This window comes from Sphaeramia orbicularis, chromosome 14, assembly GCF_902148855.1.
Source record: "Sphaeramia orbicularis chromosome 14, fSphaOr1.1, whole genome shotgun sequence".
In the NCBI taxonomy this organism is placed as follows: Eukaryota; Metazoa; Chordata; class Actinopteri; order Kurtiformes; family Apogonidae; genus Sphaeramia; species Sphaeramia orbicularis.
Genome location: NC_043970.1, coordinates 13,725,653 through 13,746,138, shown reverse-complemented (window position 1 = coordinate 13,746,138; position 20,486 = coordinate 13,725,653). Strand labels below are relative to the sequence as shown.

Here is a 20,486-nt window from a genome sequence, read left to right as displayed (position 1 = left end):
CTCCAAAGTTTTCTCTATGTTTTTGAGTGAAAAAAGAAAAATTCCGTAATGAAAATGTTTACATCTACAAACTGCACTCGAACATAACATGATCAAATACGAACAACCTGAAAATTCTTAAGAGAAATAAGTGCAATTTTAAAAATATTACACCTCAGTTTATCATTTATACATGTGCATCATAACTTACAGATCACAGCGGATCTACAAATACACAAAATATTTGGTAACAGACAGAATATTGGTAAAATTCTGCAAACGTCTCTTAAGACATTTCACATTGTTCATATTTGTTCAGGTTATTCACATTTTTTGTAAATGGATAGTCTGTAAATATGAACATTTTTGTGTAATTTTACTTTTTTTTTTACACTAAAAAATAAAAATTAGCATTTTTCATTATTTACAGGTTGTCATGATAGTATTTTACTGGTCTGACCCACTTTAGATCGAATTGACCTAAAATGATTTTCACATCCTTGATTATTAATATCTTCCTTATAATATTTGCATTTCACAAATTCATCTGAGGGGCCGGATTGGACACCTGTGCAATAATGTAATAACAACCGATAACATAGTAAATTTGCCATTTTTAAAATGTAATAGGCCAAAAACGTAATATCTGGCCAATAACGTAATAAAAGTCCTGAACCAATAATGTAACATTATAATTTATTACGTTATTGGCTCAGTTATTATATGCACCATATTATTGCAAATATTTTTTTTTTTTTTTACCAGGCCAATCATGTAATAACCAGTCAATAAGTTATAATATTATTGGTCAAAAGTTATTACACTATCGGTTCAGGACTTTTATTACGCTGTTGGCCAAATATTAGGTTATTGGCTTATAGCATTTTAAAAATGGCAAATTTATTACATTATCAGCCATTATTACGTTATCGGCTGTTATTACATTATTGGCTTCTACAATCCTCCTTTTATATATTACAACCAAAGTGAGAATCCATGACTGCCTCTTGAAAGTATAGAGTTTTTTTTTATTTTTTTATTGTGTTTGTATTTATTTGTTTGCTTTTTAATGTGGACCCTGAGTCTGAAATAAAGCCTTTCTTTCTATCTATCTATCTATCTATCTATCTATCTATCTATCTATCTATCTATCTATCTATCTATCTATCTATCTATCTATCTATCTATCTATCTATCTATCTATCTATCTATCTATCTATCTATCTATCTATCTATCTATCTATCTATCTATCTATCTATCTACAGGGCGGGGAAGCAAAATTTACAATGAACATTTAGTTGTTTTTTCTCAGCAGGCACTACGTCAATTGTTTTGAAACCAAACATATATTGATGTCATAATCATACCTAACACTATTATCCATACCTTTTCAGAAACTTTTGCCCATATGAGTAATCAGGAAAGCAAACGTCAGAGTGTGTGATTTGCTGAATGCACTCGTCACACCAAAGGAGATTTCAAAAATAGTTGGAGTGTCCATAAAGACTGTTTATAATGGAAAGAAGAGAATGACTATGAGCAAAACTATTACGAAAAAGTCTGGAAGTAGAGGAAGCAACAAAAAACGTACCAAAGCTTTTATTAAAGCTCTCAAATCCAAAATCCTAAGGGATCCAACCAAATCCATGAGAAAAATGGCAATTGAACTTGAGGTAGACAACAAGACCGTTAGAAATGCCGTAAAATATGATTTGAAGATTTAAATTCTCATGACTTTCAATAAACTAATTGGTCATACAGTCTTTCAATCCCTGCCTCAAAATATTGTAAATTTTGCTTCCCCACCCTCTATCTATCTATCTATCTATCTATCTATCTATCTATCTATCTATCTATCTATCTATCTATCTATCTATCTATCTATCTATCTATCTATCTATCTATCTATCTATCTATCTATCTATCTATCTATCTATCCTGTTTTAAAAAGGCAAAGAATGCAAAATTCATATATTTGTGTTTGACTAATGAGACTAAAGGGGGAAAAACTGACAGAATAATAAATAACAGCTGAAAAATTGACAGTACATATTTGTACTTCCCACCTCTGCACCTACAGCGCTGAGCTATTACAAATCTGAATAGAGCTTGAATTGGTTTGAGTTGCCCCATAACGGCACCAGTGTCTTCATTGAGTTCCGATGTTTCCTTTTCAAAGCCACAATGTGTGTATTTATATGCGTGAAGAGAAGGCGGGGTGAAACAGTAGGGTGTCAGCATATGGCCAAACTTACAGCTTGAAAACTCCAGGGGACATGAGTGCTCATCCATAGGGAAGTTGTTCAGTTTAAGCTGGCACTCGGCGTCGATTGTCAACCTGTAGAGACACACATTTACATGCACACATTCAGCAACAACCATTGAAAGCCTAATAAGTATATGTATACACTTACTGTACTTTCCAAAACAGTGTGATGGAAGTGACAGCATTAACCTCATCAGTGTCTCAGACTAGGCATTATTAATTAGCCCTTCGCTAAATTGAAATGATGTTTTCCACAGCAACACGCGCATCTCTTCTTTTCACACTTGAGGGAATTTGAAGGCAAAGTCATTAAACTTCCCCTTAATGAGAGAATGACCTTAAATGACTTTACCCATCCATGCACTTGCTATTGTCATGTATCATTGTCCTCCGAATCACAGCGGTCATCCTAATTAACCACTGGTTAAATTCTGACTTCCTTAACAAATTAATGAAGTGGAGAGGTAGTGTTCTGCATAGGAGAACATCCATCACAGCTTGATTGAGTTCAGAACACTTCACTTTCTCCTCCTTATTATCATCAAATGAAATATTGCAGTGTCAGTACTGCATCCGCTGTATTTATGATTGCATGCAGGACATGATAATAAGCATAATTAATATTTCCCCTCAACCAAACATGCTGTTTTCTTCTCTTGACATTTTCTACATTTCCATGGATTTTACACACACACCAACACCTGGTAAGGTTTTAATTAGGACTATCTGCTACACCATATTGACAATTATTGTATTTAATGTAATGAAAAATGCCAAAGCCTAATATATACATATAAAAAACCACTAGCTTAATGTCAAATATAAAATGGCAAAATTTCAATTTGCCTTAGGCCTATTGAGGTTAATCAGTAGCGTGAATCATTTGCGAATCAGAGCATAAATTTTTGTTAATTTAATTGGTTTTATGAGCCATCAAGTCACAGACTGAACCTTTTGCTCCAAATTAAAACCAGGTTGTGCGATACTCTAATAAATCTGTACATATGTCCGTCTAAAGTGTTCCTGATGTTCTACCTGAGGGTGTAGAGTATTCGCCCATCGTTCCAGATCCGAAGCATGCGATTGGGTGTAGTGATCCAATGGGCGTCGGCCTTCTTTGAGTTGCGGAAAAAGGTGTCGGGGATCCATATCTTCCCGACCATGTTGCTGTTGAGACGCAGGACCTTCATTGTGCTGTTGAATTTTAACCTCCTGTCGTACCAGGTCTGGGCAAAAAAGATGTCGATGGTGTATTCCTGATGACAAATGAAAACACGTAGTTTTGTTAACACTCAGCTGAAACACTGAACATGCTTTAAAGGGGCTGCATGTAATATTTATACTTTCAAATATTTAAGAGTGTGTAAAATGATCATTAAAATGGATATTGTCTGATAGGATGTGAATAAAATGCTCTGAACTTATGCCACAGGTGCTAGTGTATTGGATTGTAGATATATGAAGTAAAACTCTATTATACTAATGGGCTTATGGATTTAAATGACCACTAGAGGGAGTTGTGAGTCCCTCATCTGGAAAACTAACTCCACAGACCAAAATCAAATGATCATAAAGTGACAAGATGGATGAGAACCACCAGAAACAACTTCTAGAGTCAAACAAAGTGATAAAAAGTTGAAGCACTGTTGTTTTCGTAATTGGACAAATCTGTAAACTCAAAGAAGAAGAAGCGTTTCTTCTACACACGTGACTTTTATTATGAGGCTTATGAAAGTATAAAGCTATTATGTAATGTTTTTATCTTTGATAAGTTTACTGTTTGTTGATTCAGACTAAACTGTGACAGCTCTGACCTTGTTTGTTCAATTCCAAACAGTTCAGCTACTGACGACACAAACTGCACAGAAAAGAGAGGTGATTTCTGATTTTACTGTGGCTGTTTTCTGTTGAAAAACAAAGTTAAGCTAACAGAGCTTTAATGGAAACTAGAGCTGCACAATATATCGTTTGAGTATCTGTACGTGTGCGCAATATTCACATCGCAGGTCCTGTAATGTAGGAGGTAAATGAACTCAAAGTGTTCTCATCTAATTTCAAGGGTACCTGACACACACTACACACAGCGATCCACCAATCACAATCATTCTTAATCAGTTTGGAGTGAGTCACTGGTTACAATATTGAAAAATGAGCAACGAACAAAAGAAAATCATCGTAAACAAAGACTTGGGGCCAAAATGAAAAGCAACGTCAGTTATCTGGAATTATTTCGACTACAAGAAGGATGATATTGAAACACGTGTTCTGTGTCGACAGTGTCTTAATGCACCCGTTGCCGCAACAACAGGTAACACACCTAATTAGTTTGACCATTTACGTCGGCACCACACAGCTATTATATACTCCTGAGTATTTTTTCATACCGCAATATATATTGCACGGTTTAAAAAAATCGCAATGTCAGTTTTTTCCAATATCGTGCAGCCCTAATGTAAACTATCAGCTGATGCCGCATGTGAAGAGTTTAAGGCACGATGACCGACTAAAGGCGGCCATACACTGTGCGATTATTTTGATTGTTGCACGCAGCTCCATCTCAAACTGTGCGAATCAGTCGTACAGTCAGGCTCACGATTCCTGTTCTCACACTGCACGGACTGACGCTCATATGCGACCTGACTGCTCACACTGTAGGACCATACACCACAAGACGCACGACACGTCTGAGTGTTGTATCCGGAAATACAACGTTAAAATACCAAGGAATCCGTAAAAGTGCATAGACGATTGTGCATTGGCGTGAGTCACGAAATGGTAGTGCTAAACAAAAACCAATATGTGCCATTATCTGCGGGGAATCAAAAAAGAAGAAAAGACAACGATGTGTTTGGTGCAGGCATCGGTTGTCCAGACGTGGACAGTATAGGCTGCAAATCCTACAGCAAAGAGAAGTAGAGGGAAGCTGCATCAGCTAAACTGCACTAGGACAATAGCCAGCTACTGTTAGCTTGTACGCTGCTGTACGCGTCTATGTTCGCACATGCACAGTGTGAGAATTTGAGGCCCATGGGTTCGTGGCACTGCTTTGACAGTACGATACACTCATGAGGAGCGAGCAGGATTTCAAACAGCTCCATTTTCCTTGCGAACACACGATTGCTGGTCGTGAGGTGGTCGTGAGGTGCTAATCGCTTCTCTTTACCCCATGTACACTGCACGAAGCACGACACACGATTAGAGGCACATCTGGCCCGATCTCAGAAAGAGTCGCACGAGTGAGAAATCGTCTCTTAACTCGCACAGTGTAAGGCCGTCTTTAAATACCTATGAGTATTTGTGTGGATAAATGTTGATGATGCCATAATACAGATGTGTGTAAAGAATGAGCTTTATACTTTATTCACTGAATGATACAGTCTGTGGATACAAAGCATTAGTTCGTTGGTGGTTTTGGTAGTCGTAAGTGTGTTCTGGATTGCAATTTCCCCCTGCTGTTGAATACCAATATTACATACAACTAAATGTAACACACGGAATAAAAGTCTCCAAAACTCCAGTACTATCACCAAAGTTTATACTGTGAAACCCACTAATCAGCATCCAAACACAGGATGCAAACACACCCATGAAGACGACTTTTCAATGTGCCAAGGCAAACCTTGTGCTGGAACATGCAGACACTTCTCCACAGACACGACGATACCTTTTCAGGCCAAGAAGTCCTTTTGTCCCTACTAAAGAGCCCTGTTGAAAAAGACCATCTTGACGCTCTCAACCTGAAAATTAAATGTTCAACGGGGCAATTAATAATTCCCTGTTGTTTGGCTCAAGTATTATCTAACCTCATAACCTGCTGCCTTGGCAACGCTTTGTCCTGATCCTGACAAAACGTTCTGTCTTCTATTCAGTCCTTGAGAGAGCTCTGTGCAAACACACATATGAGGGATGAAAACTGGCGAGGAGAGGATCGGGTAGAGGCGAGGAGCTCCGTGTAAAAGGTGAGAGATGTGGTTTAATGTGGGAGAGACGACGAAGGCAGAGAGTGAAAAGAGGGAGCTATGTCTCCCTTATTTATTCTGTTATTTGGAGTGCTTGAGCGCTGAGGTTCAAAGTGAAGTACAGAGGAGGAGGAGGAGGAGGAAAAAAAAAAAAAATCTAGGGGATTTGTGTGCAAGAGGGCATAGAGGCATTAACTTCCTGACAAAGCTTAGGCCAACAATAAAGCCCAAATCCATGCCAAAGAGTCCTAAACGAGATTTGAAAAACAACATTTTCACCAGGGCAACATTCCCATCCTTTCAGCATCTTTTCTTCCCACAAAGGGACACAGAGAGCCAGAGACAGATCAAATCCAATGATGAGAGAAAGATTGAATGCCTAGGGATCTTTATCTGGGCAATGCTGAGTGGGATAAACATCTATATTTTTTAGCCTGTATATATAAACGAGGAAAATATCACACTTTGAAATTTTAAAGCATCTACAGTATGCACTCGCTGACTCCAAAAGTCTCTCAATTTGCTATTCTTTTTCTTCTTTAGCCTTGATTTCATCCCCGCGTTCTCTCTGTTCGTCTCAGCGCCTCACCCCCTTCTCGCACTCACGAGTTTTATCTATTTCATAGATTCCTAATGTATAATTAAGAATTCCAAATTGCGTTCATGCTTAGATGCACACCCCCGCACAATCGGTCTATTCTCCGCTCCTCAGAAAATCTACCAACCTCGCCACATTTGTCATGTCACAGTGTGAACGCACCGGCCCAACCACGCTGATTACATATGAATGTGAGGCAATCAGTCAACCTTTCATGTCAGCCAAATGCCACTGTCACACACACATACACACACACACGCACATACACACATACGCACACACACTCTGCCACAAATGCACATTTTCTTACTGATTCCAACAGTGTTTCTCTTCCAACTTCACTGTGACTGCAGTTATTAAGAGTGGGTGTTTTTAGCTAAGACTAACTGAAATGGAACAGTACCATCATGTAGAGCACACTGTTCTGGAGGATTACAATACGAGTGGGTTCTCAGCAGGGACAAGCAATAGAAAACGACACAGAGCATCACTCTTAAAAAAAAAAAAAAAAAAAAAAAAAGTCTAATTTATTCTTTGCCCCCAACCCCCAACACACATACACTCCACATCTTCCTCAACATCTTCACACCTTCTATTGCAGAAATTACTGTCAAAACCACTGTATAATTAAAGAATGCACTTCCTGTTCTGTGCATTTGCAAATGACATTCTAATGGTGATGAAACTCAAAATGGATTACAGTCTTGTTGTGTGAACTGGATAACTTAAATTTAGCCTTTCCAACACTAAACTTTTTTACACTTTGACTAATTAATAGATAAAAACGGATTTCTGGAGGCTGATAAAAGTGCTCCCACTCATCCTGGCAATAACTACTGGGCTTTTTAATGAAGAGTAATAATACAAACACTTCTATAAAACAGATTTGGCTTTTTAGATGACAAAGCCAAATAGGACTTGTCTCAAATTTATAAGAATGATCAAAAAAGAACACTGTGATATTTTATTATCTGTTAATGTTCAATTTGCACCTCCCACTTTTAGGATGGAATTGCAGTGTTTTTGTTATGTTAATGCCAACTAAATTCAAAGTACATCTGAAAAGGTACTCAAAAACAGTGTTTATTTAAGTAAACGGAGCATAATCTAATACTGGACCAACGGCAGTTTTTCTAAACTGACCCTATGCTGGTACTTAATGTTCCTGTAAATACACTGTTGCCCATGAAGTTGGAATACTTTTGTTTTCAGACACAATCCGTCTTTTATTCCTAATTATACACATCAGTAAATCACCTTTGAACTGGTGCAATGATTACAAACCTTATGTAACTATTTTAAAGGAGCGATATGTTGCTTTTTTTAAAATGGAATTATGCATTTTAAAACATTTCTCTGTGGTCTACATAAACTGTTAATGCTATGCTTGGGTTTGAATTCTTCATTAATTAAACTCCACAGGTCAATTTTCAACCCTATTTCTGAGGAATGACACCAGAAAGGCTGTTTTGAGCGCTGGCCCTTGTAACATAACTAGTTACAGACGTAACAAATTAAGCAGGAATTAAAACAGTTCGTAGAAATCCACTTGATTTTTGCCAAAATTAATATAAAGATAGCTTTGCAGCACTTGGACGGTTCAAATTCAAACTGTATGAACTATTAGGGTCAAGATACACAAATAAATGTACCAAAGACAAATAAAAGTGGGTTTAGATAAATATGAGCTCTTTAAACCACAAGTAACCATCTGCTGTCTTCATCTCTTATTCAGAAAAAAGCCTTTAAACATAAAACAAATACTGATTTAACATCTATCAAAAACATTTATTGATAACAATTGACATGAACCTTTTTGTCATGATCATATTCCAAATCAACAGGAATCAGAAGTCCTACAAGCTGTAGGTATGGTGTGTCCCAATATTTCTGTCCATATAGTGTATGTTGACATGACACTTACATCTATATCATATAACACAATGTAAAGTAAAGTACTTAAAAAGAGAAACAAACAAGTGGAGTCAGGCACAACAAACCCCGCCCCTCGCATGTATTGTAGCTTATTTTGGCCTCGATCCAGCTGATGTCATCATGTCTATGCGTATGCTGATGTCGGCATATCAATTGCCTCTATATATGTGCCAAGTCTGAAATAAATTGAAACAAAATTTATGTTTTTATAGATATTTGAAATTTCGCCCATTATAAGTAAATGGGAGAAAAAAAGATTTTAAAAATTCATAAAGAATGTGAACTTTGACCTACTTTTCCCAAAATATAATGGCATCTATTCTGGGTCACTGGCAGTCTATAAACCCAAATTGGTATGAATTCAACCAATAGTTTTGCTGCTACAGACATGTGAAATTTTGCCTATTACACTGGTCAACAACAAATTTATTGTTTGAAGTTTTTGAGCTGATTTAGGATAATTTTGGTGTGCTGAATCCAAAAATCACATTAATTTTGCTCAATCAGGTCAACTTTCTGAACTATGCTACATATTGGCTTTTTAACATTTTTGCTTACATTTATGGAAATGTTCACATCACATGATACAAAATTCTTTCATATTTCTTGCAATAAACGAGTTCTGAAGATTTTACTTTTGCGAATTTATGATTAATGTTTTTTTTTAATATTACAGGTGAATGAAATGGCTTCGACTAGAAGATCTTGCAAAAATAAGCCTGACATATTCTGCTACATCTGCGGTGAATACACTATTGTACCTAAACAGGAATCAAGTGATTAAATGATTTTTTTTTTCTCTTAAAACCTATTTTGGGTGAGAACTATATAAAAAATCAACTGATAAAGTCACAAAACTGTAATCAATTTTGTGAGAAGATCAAATTTTTCAAAATCAAATTAGCAAAAAAATCTGACCTGATTGAGAAAAACAGATGTCATTTTTGGATTTAGCGGTGCAAAATGGTCCTAATTCAGTTGAAAAAACCTAGACAACTTGCAAAAAACATTTTTTTTTGTCACCCAGTGTTATAAATAAATGGGGAAAAAAAGGATTTTAAAAATTCAGAAAAATGTTTTACTTTGACCTACTGTTCCCAAAATGTAATCAGATCTATTGTGGGTCACTGACAATCTATAAACCCAATTTGGTATGAATTCAACCAATAGTTTTGCTGCTAGAGTGTTCACAAACAAAGAAACAAACAAACTGAACCAAATCCAATACTCGTAGCCTCCCTTTCAGGGGGCAGGGCAATAAAAACCTGCAAATTAGTAGAATTTTATCATGTCACTTTAATCATTACAATAGAGAGAAAACATCAAAACCCTACAAGCTCATGTCTTTAAAGGGGTCATATTTTGCTAAACTCACTTATTAGTCTTTTTGTACATTTATTTGCGTATTTGAACCCTTATAGTTCAAAAACTTTAAATTTGAACCCTCCAGGTGCTGCAAAGCTATCTTTATATTCATTTTGGCAAAAACTGAGTGGATTTCTACAGCCTGTTTTAATTCCTGCTTAATTTGTTACATCTATAACTAGTTACGTCACAATATTTGCACATATAAGGTCAAGACTTCTGCTGAACATTTCTCTGAGTACACTGTACTTGTTTGTCAGCAGTAGTGGTTGTAGTAAAAACTGAAAATATGTCCAAACGTCGAGCCAGGGTTGAAGATGGACCTGTGGAGTTGAATTAATGAAGGATTCAGACCCAAACATAGCATTTACAGTTTACGCAGACCACAGGGAAATGTTTTAAAACGCATAATTCGATTTAAAAAAAAAAGCTAAATATCACTCCTTTAAACTGATCCAAGGAAAACCACAAACTGTTATATTCATTTAAACCCATATAAGTGATGATACCAACTGTAGCTGATGAAACTCTTGGTAAGGGAGGACATCTTTGGATTTGTCTGCGCACAAAGGCACTATGACATACACTGATCTGAGATCACTTGGCTAATTTTTAATAAGTATTTCTGATGTAAAGGTGAGTGTTTCGCTGTGGGCTTTCTGCGATCATGTGCATTAAACAGACTACCTTTAATGACAGTGGTGCAAAGGCCAGTGCAGCTGTTAAGTAGCTGATTGACGCCTGCATTGTGTTGCTACACTACAAGGGCAGCGGGGCAGCAGAGTGATTATCTGGACTAACCAATCCTCCATGACAGCGAGCATCTGCCCTGCTGAAGTGTGCTTGAGCAAGACACTGACTCTGCCAATTCCAGAGAGATTCTGTCTACACTTCAATCTGCGAGGACTGAAGCAAACTGGACACAAATGTCATTCTCAGCCAGCATATTAGAAATACGCCACGAGGAGATGCATTAACATGATATTTTAGTGGGACTCACCATGTTGATGGCATTGACCGGACCGATGCTGTTGACAAACATGTCTGTGTGGATCACTGTTGGTTTGACTGCAAAGAAGAACAAAAATACCAGTTTTAGAGATGAACAACTGTCTGTTATTCTGCACTTGTACAATGCATTTTATTTTTGGTGTATGACAGTAGATTGCATAAAACACTGAATTGTATATTAACAGAAAACTTAACAGCAATTTTTTTTCTTTCATCATGTAATAACATCAACATTTTGTATAATTGTTTAATAGTTGTTAATGATTACGTAGTGCAACAAATATTACTGATATGATACATTAGGTAATAACCATATTTATGTATGGTTACAAACATCTATATGTCAGCTTTTCCCAATAACCACAAAGAAAAACAAAACAGTAAAAGAGCATAATCAGAATATCATCAGAATAAAGTGCTCTTGGTATAGACAACCTCTATGGTGATATGTTTGACAGGTTGGGTCTATATTTATTATTATTTTAACAATTAAAGTGTATTTTTATCTGGTATGAATGTGAAACAGGAGTGGTTCAAGAACATCTGTAAAACAGAGAATCATAAGACATTCAAACAGAACCATATGAGGCTCTGACAGGGTTAGTTTGGCTTTTTGTGCTGGTTGTACCGCCTGACAGAGGCCTGTCAAAAATGTATGTATCTTATTTAAGTGTTTAGATTTACAAACATTTCTCTGGTTTCTCTTGTTGTTACACAGCCTTTTCTTATGGGGAAGTGAGGCCCTGATGACTCTGAAGTGACAAAAAGAGCACTACTGGAGCCTGTTTTGCCACTGTAGTGTTTTCATATGCCATTCCAATCCAAACCAAGAACAAATTATGTGATTAGGGCTTTTTTTTTTTTTACATGGCAAACTCACTGCCCTTGTGTGCGATGGTTCACAATACAGTGATAAAACTTTGGTTTGACCTGTTGGAAAATGAACAAGGTTTTCAAAGTAATTAGAGCCATTTTCACCTATAAAATGCAGATTTTCATCATATTTTTCCATTTTTATGTGTGATATCATTAATAAAAATGTGTTTCATCAATCAACATGTATGTATGTCATAATACTGGAAGGTCTCAGAGCATGTGTGTGTGTCTGCACAGTTCTGAAAAATGTAAATGTTTTTAACTGGCCAACTGGGTACCTACAGTTGAGGAGTAGTCCCATCTCCACATTAAACATCTCAGCAAGTTGATAGGACCAATATTTTGGGAGATATTAGTAATTTTGGAATACAATAACTCTATAATCACTTAGCAATATGCCCAATGGTTAACGTGAAGCACAGTACTTATGCTGCATGAAGGGGAATTAAGTTAAAAACAGGGATTTACTAACTTCAGTTCCTAGATATCGGTATTAATATGACTCATGGTCAGTCCGCTAGTGTGTGTGTGTGTGTGTGTGTGTGTGTGTATATATATATATATATATATATATATATATATATATATATATATATATATATATATATGTATATATATATATATATATATATATATATACATATATATATATACATATACATATATATATATATATATATATATATATATATATATACATACTATAACTCTGTATAAAGATGAAGTAGCCTTAATGCTAAACTTCTAGACTACTAGAACTTCTAAAACATTAATTTATATGTGGTTATAGTTTGTTGTGATTTCAGCCTGAACAGCTGCATAAACGCAATAACAAGAAAACAATAGCTTTTCCTTCTTATATGATGCAAATCCAGCTAAAGTCATTCATGCATTTATTTTTCTAGAAGGGATCAGTACAGCAATGCACCCAAAACTTGTAAGAAAAAAAAAAGAAAAACAAACCAAAAAAAAAATCTATCTATCTATCTATCTATCTATCTATCTATCTATCTATCTATCTATCTATCTATCTATCTATCTATCTATCTATCTATCTATCTATCTATCTATCTATCTATCTATATACATACATATATATAATGTATATATTTATTTAAAAAATATGGGGAAATCTATTATATATTGTGTGCAAGGCCTCTTTTTTTTTTTTTTTTTTTTTACAGTACAGTGTTTTATTTTGTCGACTACAACGTGTATTTAGTTAATTACATGTTCTGTCCATCGTTATTTGACAAATCAGTGTGTGTTATCAGTGGAAAACCCTCCTCAACCAGCTCTCAGCGGTTCAGCATGTTGAAATAAACATGACTTTAGCTTTAATCAGATGATCCCATGTTCCACTTTCATCACTGTAGTGCATCATTAGGATTTTTCCAGGCTTAAGATACTCTCAGTCTTGATGATGAAAACAAAACCGAAGATCAATTTCCCTTTTTCCTGAGAGAAGACTACATCACAGTCCTAGGGGTTCGACTTCCTCTTCAAACAGACCTCCTTCTAATGTCAAAAAAAACATGCTTTGTCTGCATTTATGGCCAAACTCCTGACCCATTTACCAGAATACCTTTGTGCCCTGTATAATATCTTAGCCATCCCTTTTTTTTCCACACCCTTTCAGACTTCGGGGCTGTGAGCTTCTCTCGGTACAAAGTCTTTTATTCTTTTCCCGTAGACTTGCTGGCATTTGCCCAGCGATCACACAAAGATGCATTTTAAGCTTAAGCAGGCCTCATAAATATTTTTACAATGCCATTTATTATTTTCAGCCCATAAAAGAGCACGAAACCAATACACATTGTAAGATTAGATAGCAGATTTATAGAAAACCTCTCTTTAATCTCAGTGTCTCAACCGAGGAAATTTATTATATCAAGCCTCGCACACACAAACAGTGCGGTAGTCGCTTTATGTGTGGAATACACTATGAATATTTTTCTCTCTGTCAGTGCACGTTTGTGTCAGAAATGATATCATGTATGTAAATTAATTACCTATGCTTGAGTATCTGTATGTGTACTGCCTCACACCTGTGTTTGTTTCACGCATTAGTGTCAATAGCCTGCAACAGTTCACAGAGATGGACAGGGAAGATGTCACACAAAGTATGGCTGAGGAAACTGGACAGCTTGGTGTCAAAGGGACGTCCGCACTGTCACATCCTCTGAGTCATTCTCAGATCGCTTCCACACTTTGCTATCTAATGTGTATGTTTATGGATGACTGGACGTTATGTACGAGAGGACAGTCAGGTTAAAACTCAGCTTGGCTTGAAGGCTCCATGCAGGAGCTACAGTGAGTGCGAGGGGACGGTTGAGGGAGCGAGTGCAGGTTTACATTCATTTTTCATGTCACTCCGAGGCAGAGATGAATGTGCATCGCTCACACCCCGCGCCCTTTGAAACACTCGCACATGTATGACTGTGAAGCAGCTCATGCATCCGTACACATGTACAAACGTTGGCTTACATAAATGCAATGCTCTTACACTTGATCTCACATAATATCCTCAACAATTACATATGGCTTTTAGCAACATTTAAGTGGTTATAAACACTAATGAATATTATTGCAATGGTATATTTGCTTGGAGTCAGCAATGGGAGGCATAAAACACATAACTATGAACAGGATTATATGCAAAATTAATATCAAAAGTGTGACAAGTGGTTAGGGAGCATGCCACATGGGTGCAAAAGCCCTGAGCAGGGAGTCCATGGTTCAATTCCCAGCTGACTGAGCAATGTGCTGCATGTCATTCCTCTACTCTCCTTCACACAACTTGACTCATAAAGAGTATATAGGGTGTATAAAACATATATATACATTTTGAAAAATTACCCCCAGTTCCGCATTTGATCATTTTTGGAATTTTCTTTTAAGGACGTCAGTAGGTAGGGGATTGGTGGATATTTGTCCAAATTTACAGACCTAGGTTTTCATGCATGAGTGAGCAGGGGCAAATTGTGCAGTTCAAGTTAAAACTGGTTTGCGTGAAGGGCTAACCCTAACCCTAACCTTAACCCTAACTTGGCCTGTGCTCAGTGACATTTTCAGGCCTAAACAAGTTGAATTAACTTTGAAAGGCACAAACAGCTGCTGTAGGTAAAGAAATGAAACTGACATGGTGGCCACAGTGTTAATGCTGTAACCAGGCAATTTTGTGGAAAACAACATGGATGCCCGTTGTCCCCTCCCATGACCTTTATTTGGTTTTAAATCCCACCGCTACTTCGTGCAAACCAGTTTTACCTTGGACTGCGCAATTTGCCCCTGCTCACTCATGCATAAAAAACTGGGTCTGCAAATTTGGACAAATATCCCCCAATCCCCTACCTACTGACGTCCATATATGTATATATATATATATATATATATATTTTTTTTTTTTTTTTAATTTTTTTTTTTTTTTAAACACCCTATATTATAAAGGTGAAATTGCCCAAAGAAGTCATCTAAAATATATATATAAACAGAGAAAAGACTAGAGTCAGTGCTCATTTGTCACATGAAAAATAATTCTCAGATCACTCATTTTTGTTTTTTCCTTGGCTCCGCCTCCTGTTTGGCTGATGTACAACACGTGCCGCTAATTCCACCGCCTATAAATCCAGAAACTATCACAATAAAGATGACCAGTGGGTCCATTGCTGCAGTGATGTATCTGCTTAATTTTTAAGTAATTCAGCTGTATATAACTGTTGGCTTTATTTTTCTTTTATGTAAAATAAATTCTGAATCCTTTTTACAAGCAACCTGCTCTCCACGTTCTTTCTTTTTTTTTTTTGGTCTTCACTCAGAACATCTTTCTTTGTTCTCATGTCAGCACCCTTTAACTCCTGGCACGTAACACCCATGATTTTAATGCTTGATATTTCTGTTTTAGATTATTGCACTAATCACTTATTCTACCTGTTATCGAAAAATGTGTCTTTGTTGATGTCATTTATTAAAATACAGCTTATTTCTTTATTACATTTGTAAAGCGAGTAATAGCGTGTGCCTTTTGTCAGGTATTTTCTCCATGTTTAGGATAAATATTGACTTTTCACTTTACCAGAGCGGCCTAATAATTGTTTCCCAATCTGTACATCTAAACTGTCTCTAACAAAGGCAGAAACAGGCGCTAAACAACCACGATGCCAAGTTGCTAATGAACCAAAATTAGCTGTGTTTAAAATTCTTAAATTACAGATTGAATATGATCCGGTTTGTGCCAATACACCCACTATACGCATCCCGATAAAAGGCTTATCAAATTATAATAAAAATGCATAACCAACTCTTTAGACTCCATTGTGCTCACTGTGAAATAACTTATCATTGTTCTTCATTTTTATGAATGTCATGAAATAATCCATTTTTAATTTTCGCAGGGCAATGACCTTGATGCATGGAATGGATTATCATAAATTAAAGAGTTTCAGAATATCTCTCTTTCTCTTCGTCTTCCTCTGCCCTATTTGCCTCCGTTTTCATACATACAGTTGACTCCAGGGACACTGAATGAAAAAAAAAAAAAAAAAAAAAACGAGCATCACAATGGACTTCAAAGAGAACCAGTGGCACAATCAGCGCTGAATCTAAATCCATGGCATTTCAACGCTCTGAGGAGCAGAAGAGGAGCTGGCTTTGCCTTGGTATGGTTGTTGGGTTGATTGGTTGGTAGCTGAGATGACAGTATAGCCAGCTAATTATAACCCTTCTGTAGCTGTGTAACTTGGCAGCAGCTGGAAGACCAATGCTGAGAGCGCAAGATCATAGTGTGTTTGAAGATGACGGTTGAGACAGTGGCAGCCAGCCGCCCAGATACGAAGAAGCTCTCTGGGCTGAAGCCGAACCTCAAAGCAGATCTGAGCTCCTCCTCAATTTATAGCTCAAGCCAACTTCTAAAGTCCTCAGAATGAAAAAGATGCCCTTCATGGAATGAGTCACATTATGTGCATCGCATGTGTGACACAAAGCACTGTATATGGAGTGAGTCTTTAAAAGAACCTAGCGTATATAAAAGCAGCTGCGGAGCGTCAGCCCACCACCACTTAGCCACAAATTTCAAGCATTTGCTATTTAGGTTTAAAACTAAGAGTGCCACTTCATTTTGCCAATAGGGTGCCCATTGTTCTTGCTTTTTTGTTTGTTTGTTTGTTTTTAATCATCTTTGCATATCATGTGAAACAGCAGGGGGGGAACGAGAATATGACGCGATTAGAGTTGAGCGTGAATGTTTAGACTGTCATCATCATAACAACATGGTATGGGGGTAAATATGCACAGGATGTCATCTATGCAGTTTATGTGACTATGTGAGATACTGCAATGAAAGGAGGTTCATTTATTGTACGTATGAGGCCTGCACGAAATGAGGAAAAATCTGCAACGCGTGATAGCATTTTTCAATACTGCAATGATGATAGGACTTGCAATAAATATAGACCAAGGCAGCTGGGGCTTCATCTGACTGCCAAGTGGTTAGATGATGGGAATGCATGACACATATATTCAGGTCACCATCTGATGGGTCAAATGTTCATATACTGAGGCCACGGCTGGTCAATATGGTACAAAAATATGATTATACTGGTGTTTTTTTTTCACCCATATTTATCAATACCAACATGAGGAAGCTACTCAAATTCTGCAAAATAACAGATGTAGTACTATGCTTTTAAACAGAGGGAAAAAACTACAAATTAAACTGTTTGTGGTCATTTGACCATAGACTTCTGATTTAACAAAGTGTACTTGATGACAGATAAATAGCTATTTTTTTTAGGAAGTAGCCATTATATTTCATTACAAAATTTTCTGGTGTTCCTACAATTCTTAGGACAAATCACCAGCCAAAAGTAGAAAAAAATCATCTGGAATCCAGAGATGAGTGTGCAATCATGCATCTGTCCTGTTACCTTTAAATTCAGTTAAAGGAGTGATATTTTGCTTTTTTTAAAAATGGAATTATACATTTTAAAACATTTCCCTGTCTTCTACCGCAACTGCAAATGCTATGCTTGGGTCTGAATTCTTCATTAATTCAACTCCACAGGTCCATCTTCAACCCTATTTCTGCGTACTGACACCTGAAAGGTCGTTTTGAGCACTGGCCCTTTAAATGCAGATTAGCCACTTTATGCCCCGCCCCCTCCAGGTTGTTGGCTGTGCTGCTCTGTCCCGTTCAACCAAAAACTGAACATTTTAGGTAATCGGCTAAGAGTTTGGACATATTTTCAGTATGGACTAAAACCGCTGCTGCTGACAAACAATTACTGTCGGAAGTCTTGACCTTATATGTGCAAATGTCGTGATGTAACTAGTTATAGATGTAACAAATTAAGCAGGAATTAAAACAGGTTGTAGAAATCCACTCAGCTTTTGCCAAAATGAATCTAAAGATAGCTTTGCAGCACCTGGAGGGTTCAGATTCAAACTTTTGGAACTATTAGGGTCCAAATACACAAATAAATGAACCAAAGACTAATAAAAGTGGGTTTAGCTAAATATGACCCCTTTTAAGGGTACCTGTAGTGAATTTTCATTGCTAGCTATTTCAAAAGATCACATAAAATACTATGGTATGAGGTAACTTATTAACTTGTTACTTAACGGGTTATCACATAACGTCTAGTAGGTCCAAGTGCTAAGTCACTGCTCCGTCAGGTATGGTCAGTGACATGATGCCTCCTTCAAGGGCTGTTCCAGCGCTGGAAGTGATGCAGAGTTATTGTATTGTCCTATTACCTGGGCTGCGATGGACTGGTCACTGACCCCGTACAGCAGACACCTGTCTAAGATGACGCATTACCGTCCACTGCTGGGTCACGTCCCTAGGACAATGGTGAAGTGCAAAGCTCACAGCTGAACAAACAACAAGCACAGAAATCCTTGAAAACCACTCAATCTCACTCACTGACTACTGCTTGTTTACTCGCACTCGATCACCCGGAATCAATGACGGTGCGTAATTTATGGCCAGAAATGGCTGCTCCCCATAGGTCAGGGATATTCAAATCCGGTCCTCAAGGGCCAGATTTGAATACCCCTGACATAGGTTCTGCCCCTGCATGAAATGTACATAATTAAAAATCCGGTATGGTGCATTTATGGTGATTTTTTACTGAATTTGCACCTCCCTTGCTTATAAGTGACACACAAAGCATGATTAATGTCAGAAGCATGAGCAGTACAGGTACACTTTAACACAGGAAAAGGGTATAGGCCAGGGGTGTCAAACTCATTTTAGTTCAGGGGCCACATTCAGCCCAAATTAATCTTAAGTGGGCCGGACCAGTAAAACAATAGAATAATAACCTGTAAATAATGATGACTCCAAATTTTTCTCTTTGTTTTAGTGCAATCAAAATTAAATTATATAAATATGTACATTTGCAAACTATTCAAACAAAAATGATGTGAATAACCTGAAAAAAAAAAGACATTTCTTGTGAAAAATAAGTCAATTTTAATGATATTACCCCTCAACTTACCATTTATACATATGCATATTACGGACTAGATCTACAAAAGGCACAAAATATTTAATAACAGGAAGAATAATGTTAAAATTTCACTTTCAAAATTTCAGGTTTTTCACATTTTATTGTTAAAGGATAGTTTGTAAATGTTAACATTTCCATCACTTAATGTAAGTTTTTACACTAAAACAAAGAGAAAAAATTTGGAGTTGTCATTACTTATTTATAGATGTAATGTAATATTATGTTTTTCACATTAAACAAGAAAATTTGGAGTCATTATTACTGGTGATTATGCTATTATTTTAGTTGAGATCACATTGGTCTGTATGTGGAACCTGAACAAAAACGACTTTGACATCCTTGATTGATAATATCTCGGTGTAATTTTTGCACCTTACAGATTGATCCTGCGGACCGGATTGGACCCTTTGGTGGGCTGCATTTGGCCCCCGGGCCGCATGTTTGACACCCCTGGTATAGGCTCTTAAAAGTGGGTGTGTGTAGAGTATGTTGGAGTCATGACAAACATTTGAGCAACTGATTCACCTCAACAAGCAACCCCTTTACATGTGAAAGTAATTTGACTGTTTTAACTGCAACTGCATGATGATCATTTAAATGGGTCATATTTTGCTAAACCCCCTTTAATTAGTCTTTAGTTCATTTGTTTGTGTATTTGGACCCTAATAGTTCAAAAAGTTTGAATTTGAACCCTCCAGGTGCTGCAAAGCTATTATATTCATTTTGGCAAAAATTGAGTGGATTTCTACAACCCATTTTAACCCTTTCATGCATGAATTATGAGAACCTTCATCAAATTTTTTTTTCCTGAGTGTTTTTAATTCCCCTTTAGGCATGAAAAAAACAATGCGATTGAAAATAAATTTTCTTCTGAAAAATAAATTAAAAAATTAAATTAAAAAAAAAAAAAAAAAAAAACATAAAAAAAAAAATTCTTATGAGCGTATTTTTCATTAAGTTGCAAAAATGTCCACCCAGCTGGACA

At 36.7% G+C, this 20,486-nt stretch overlaps 1 protein-coding gene across 4 annotated transcripts in view; it reads right to left on the bottom strand.

Annotated features, from left to right (window-relative positions):
* The window catches only part of gabrg2 (gamma-aminobutyric acid type A receptor subunit gamma2), a 105,527-nt gene that overhangs the window by 61,072 nt on the left and 23,969 nt on the right, over positions 1-20,486 (bottom strand). For all 4 annotated transcript variants that reach the window (XM_030153736.1, XM_030153737.1, XM_030153734.1 and 1 more), the window contains exons 3-5: positions 11,104-11,171; positions 3,282-3,502; positions 2,236-2,318 (exon numbers count right to left, since the gene is read on the bottom strand). In XM_030153736.1, coding sequence (XP_030009596.1) covers positions 2,236-2,318; positions 3,282-3,502; positions 11,104-11,171 — 372 coding nt within the window. The remainder of the gene's footprint in view (positions 1-2,235; positions 2,319-3,281; positions 3,503-11,103; positions 11,172-20,486) is intronic.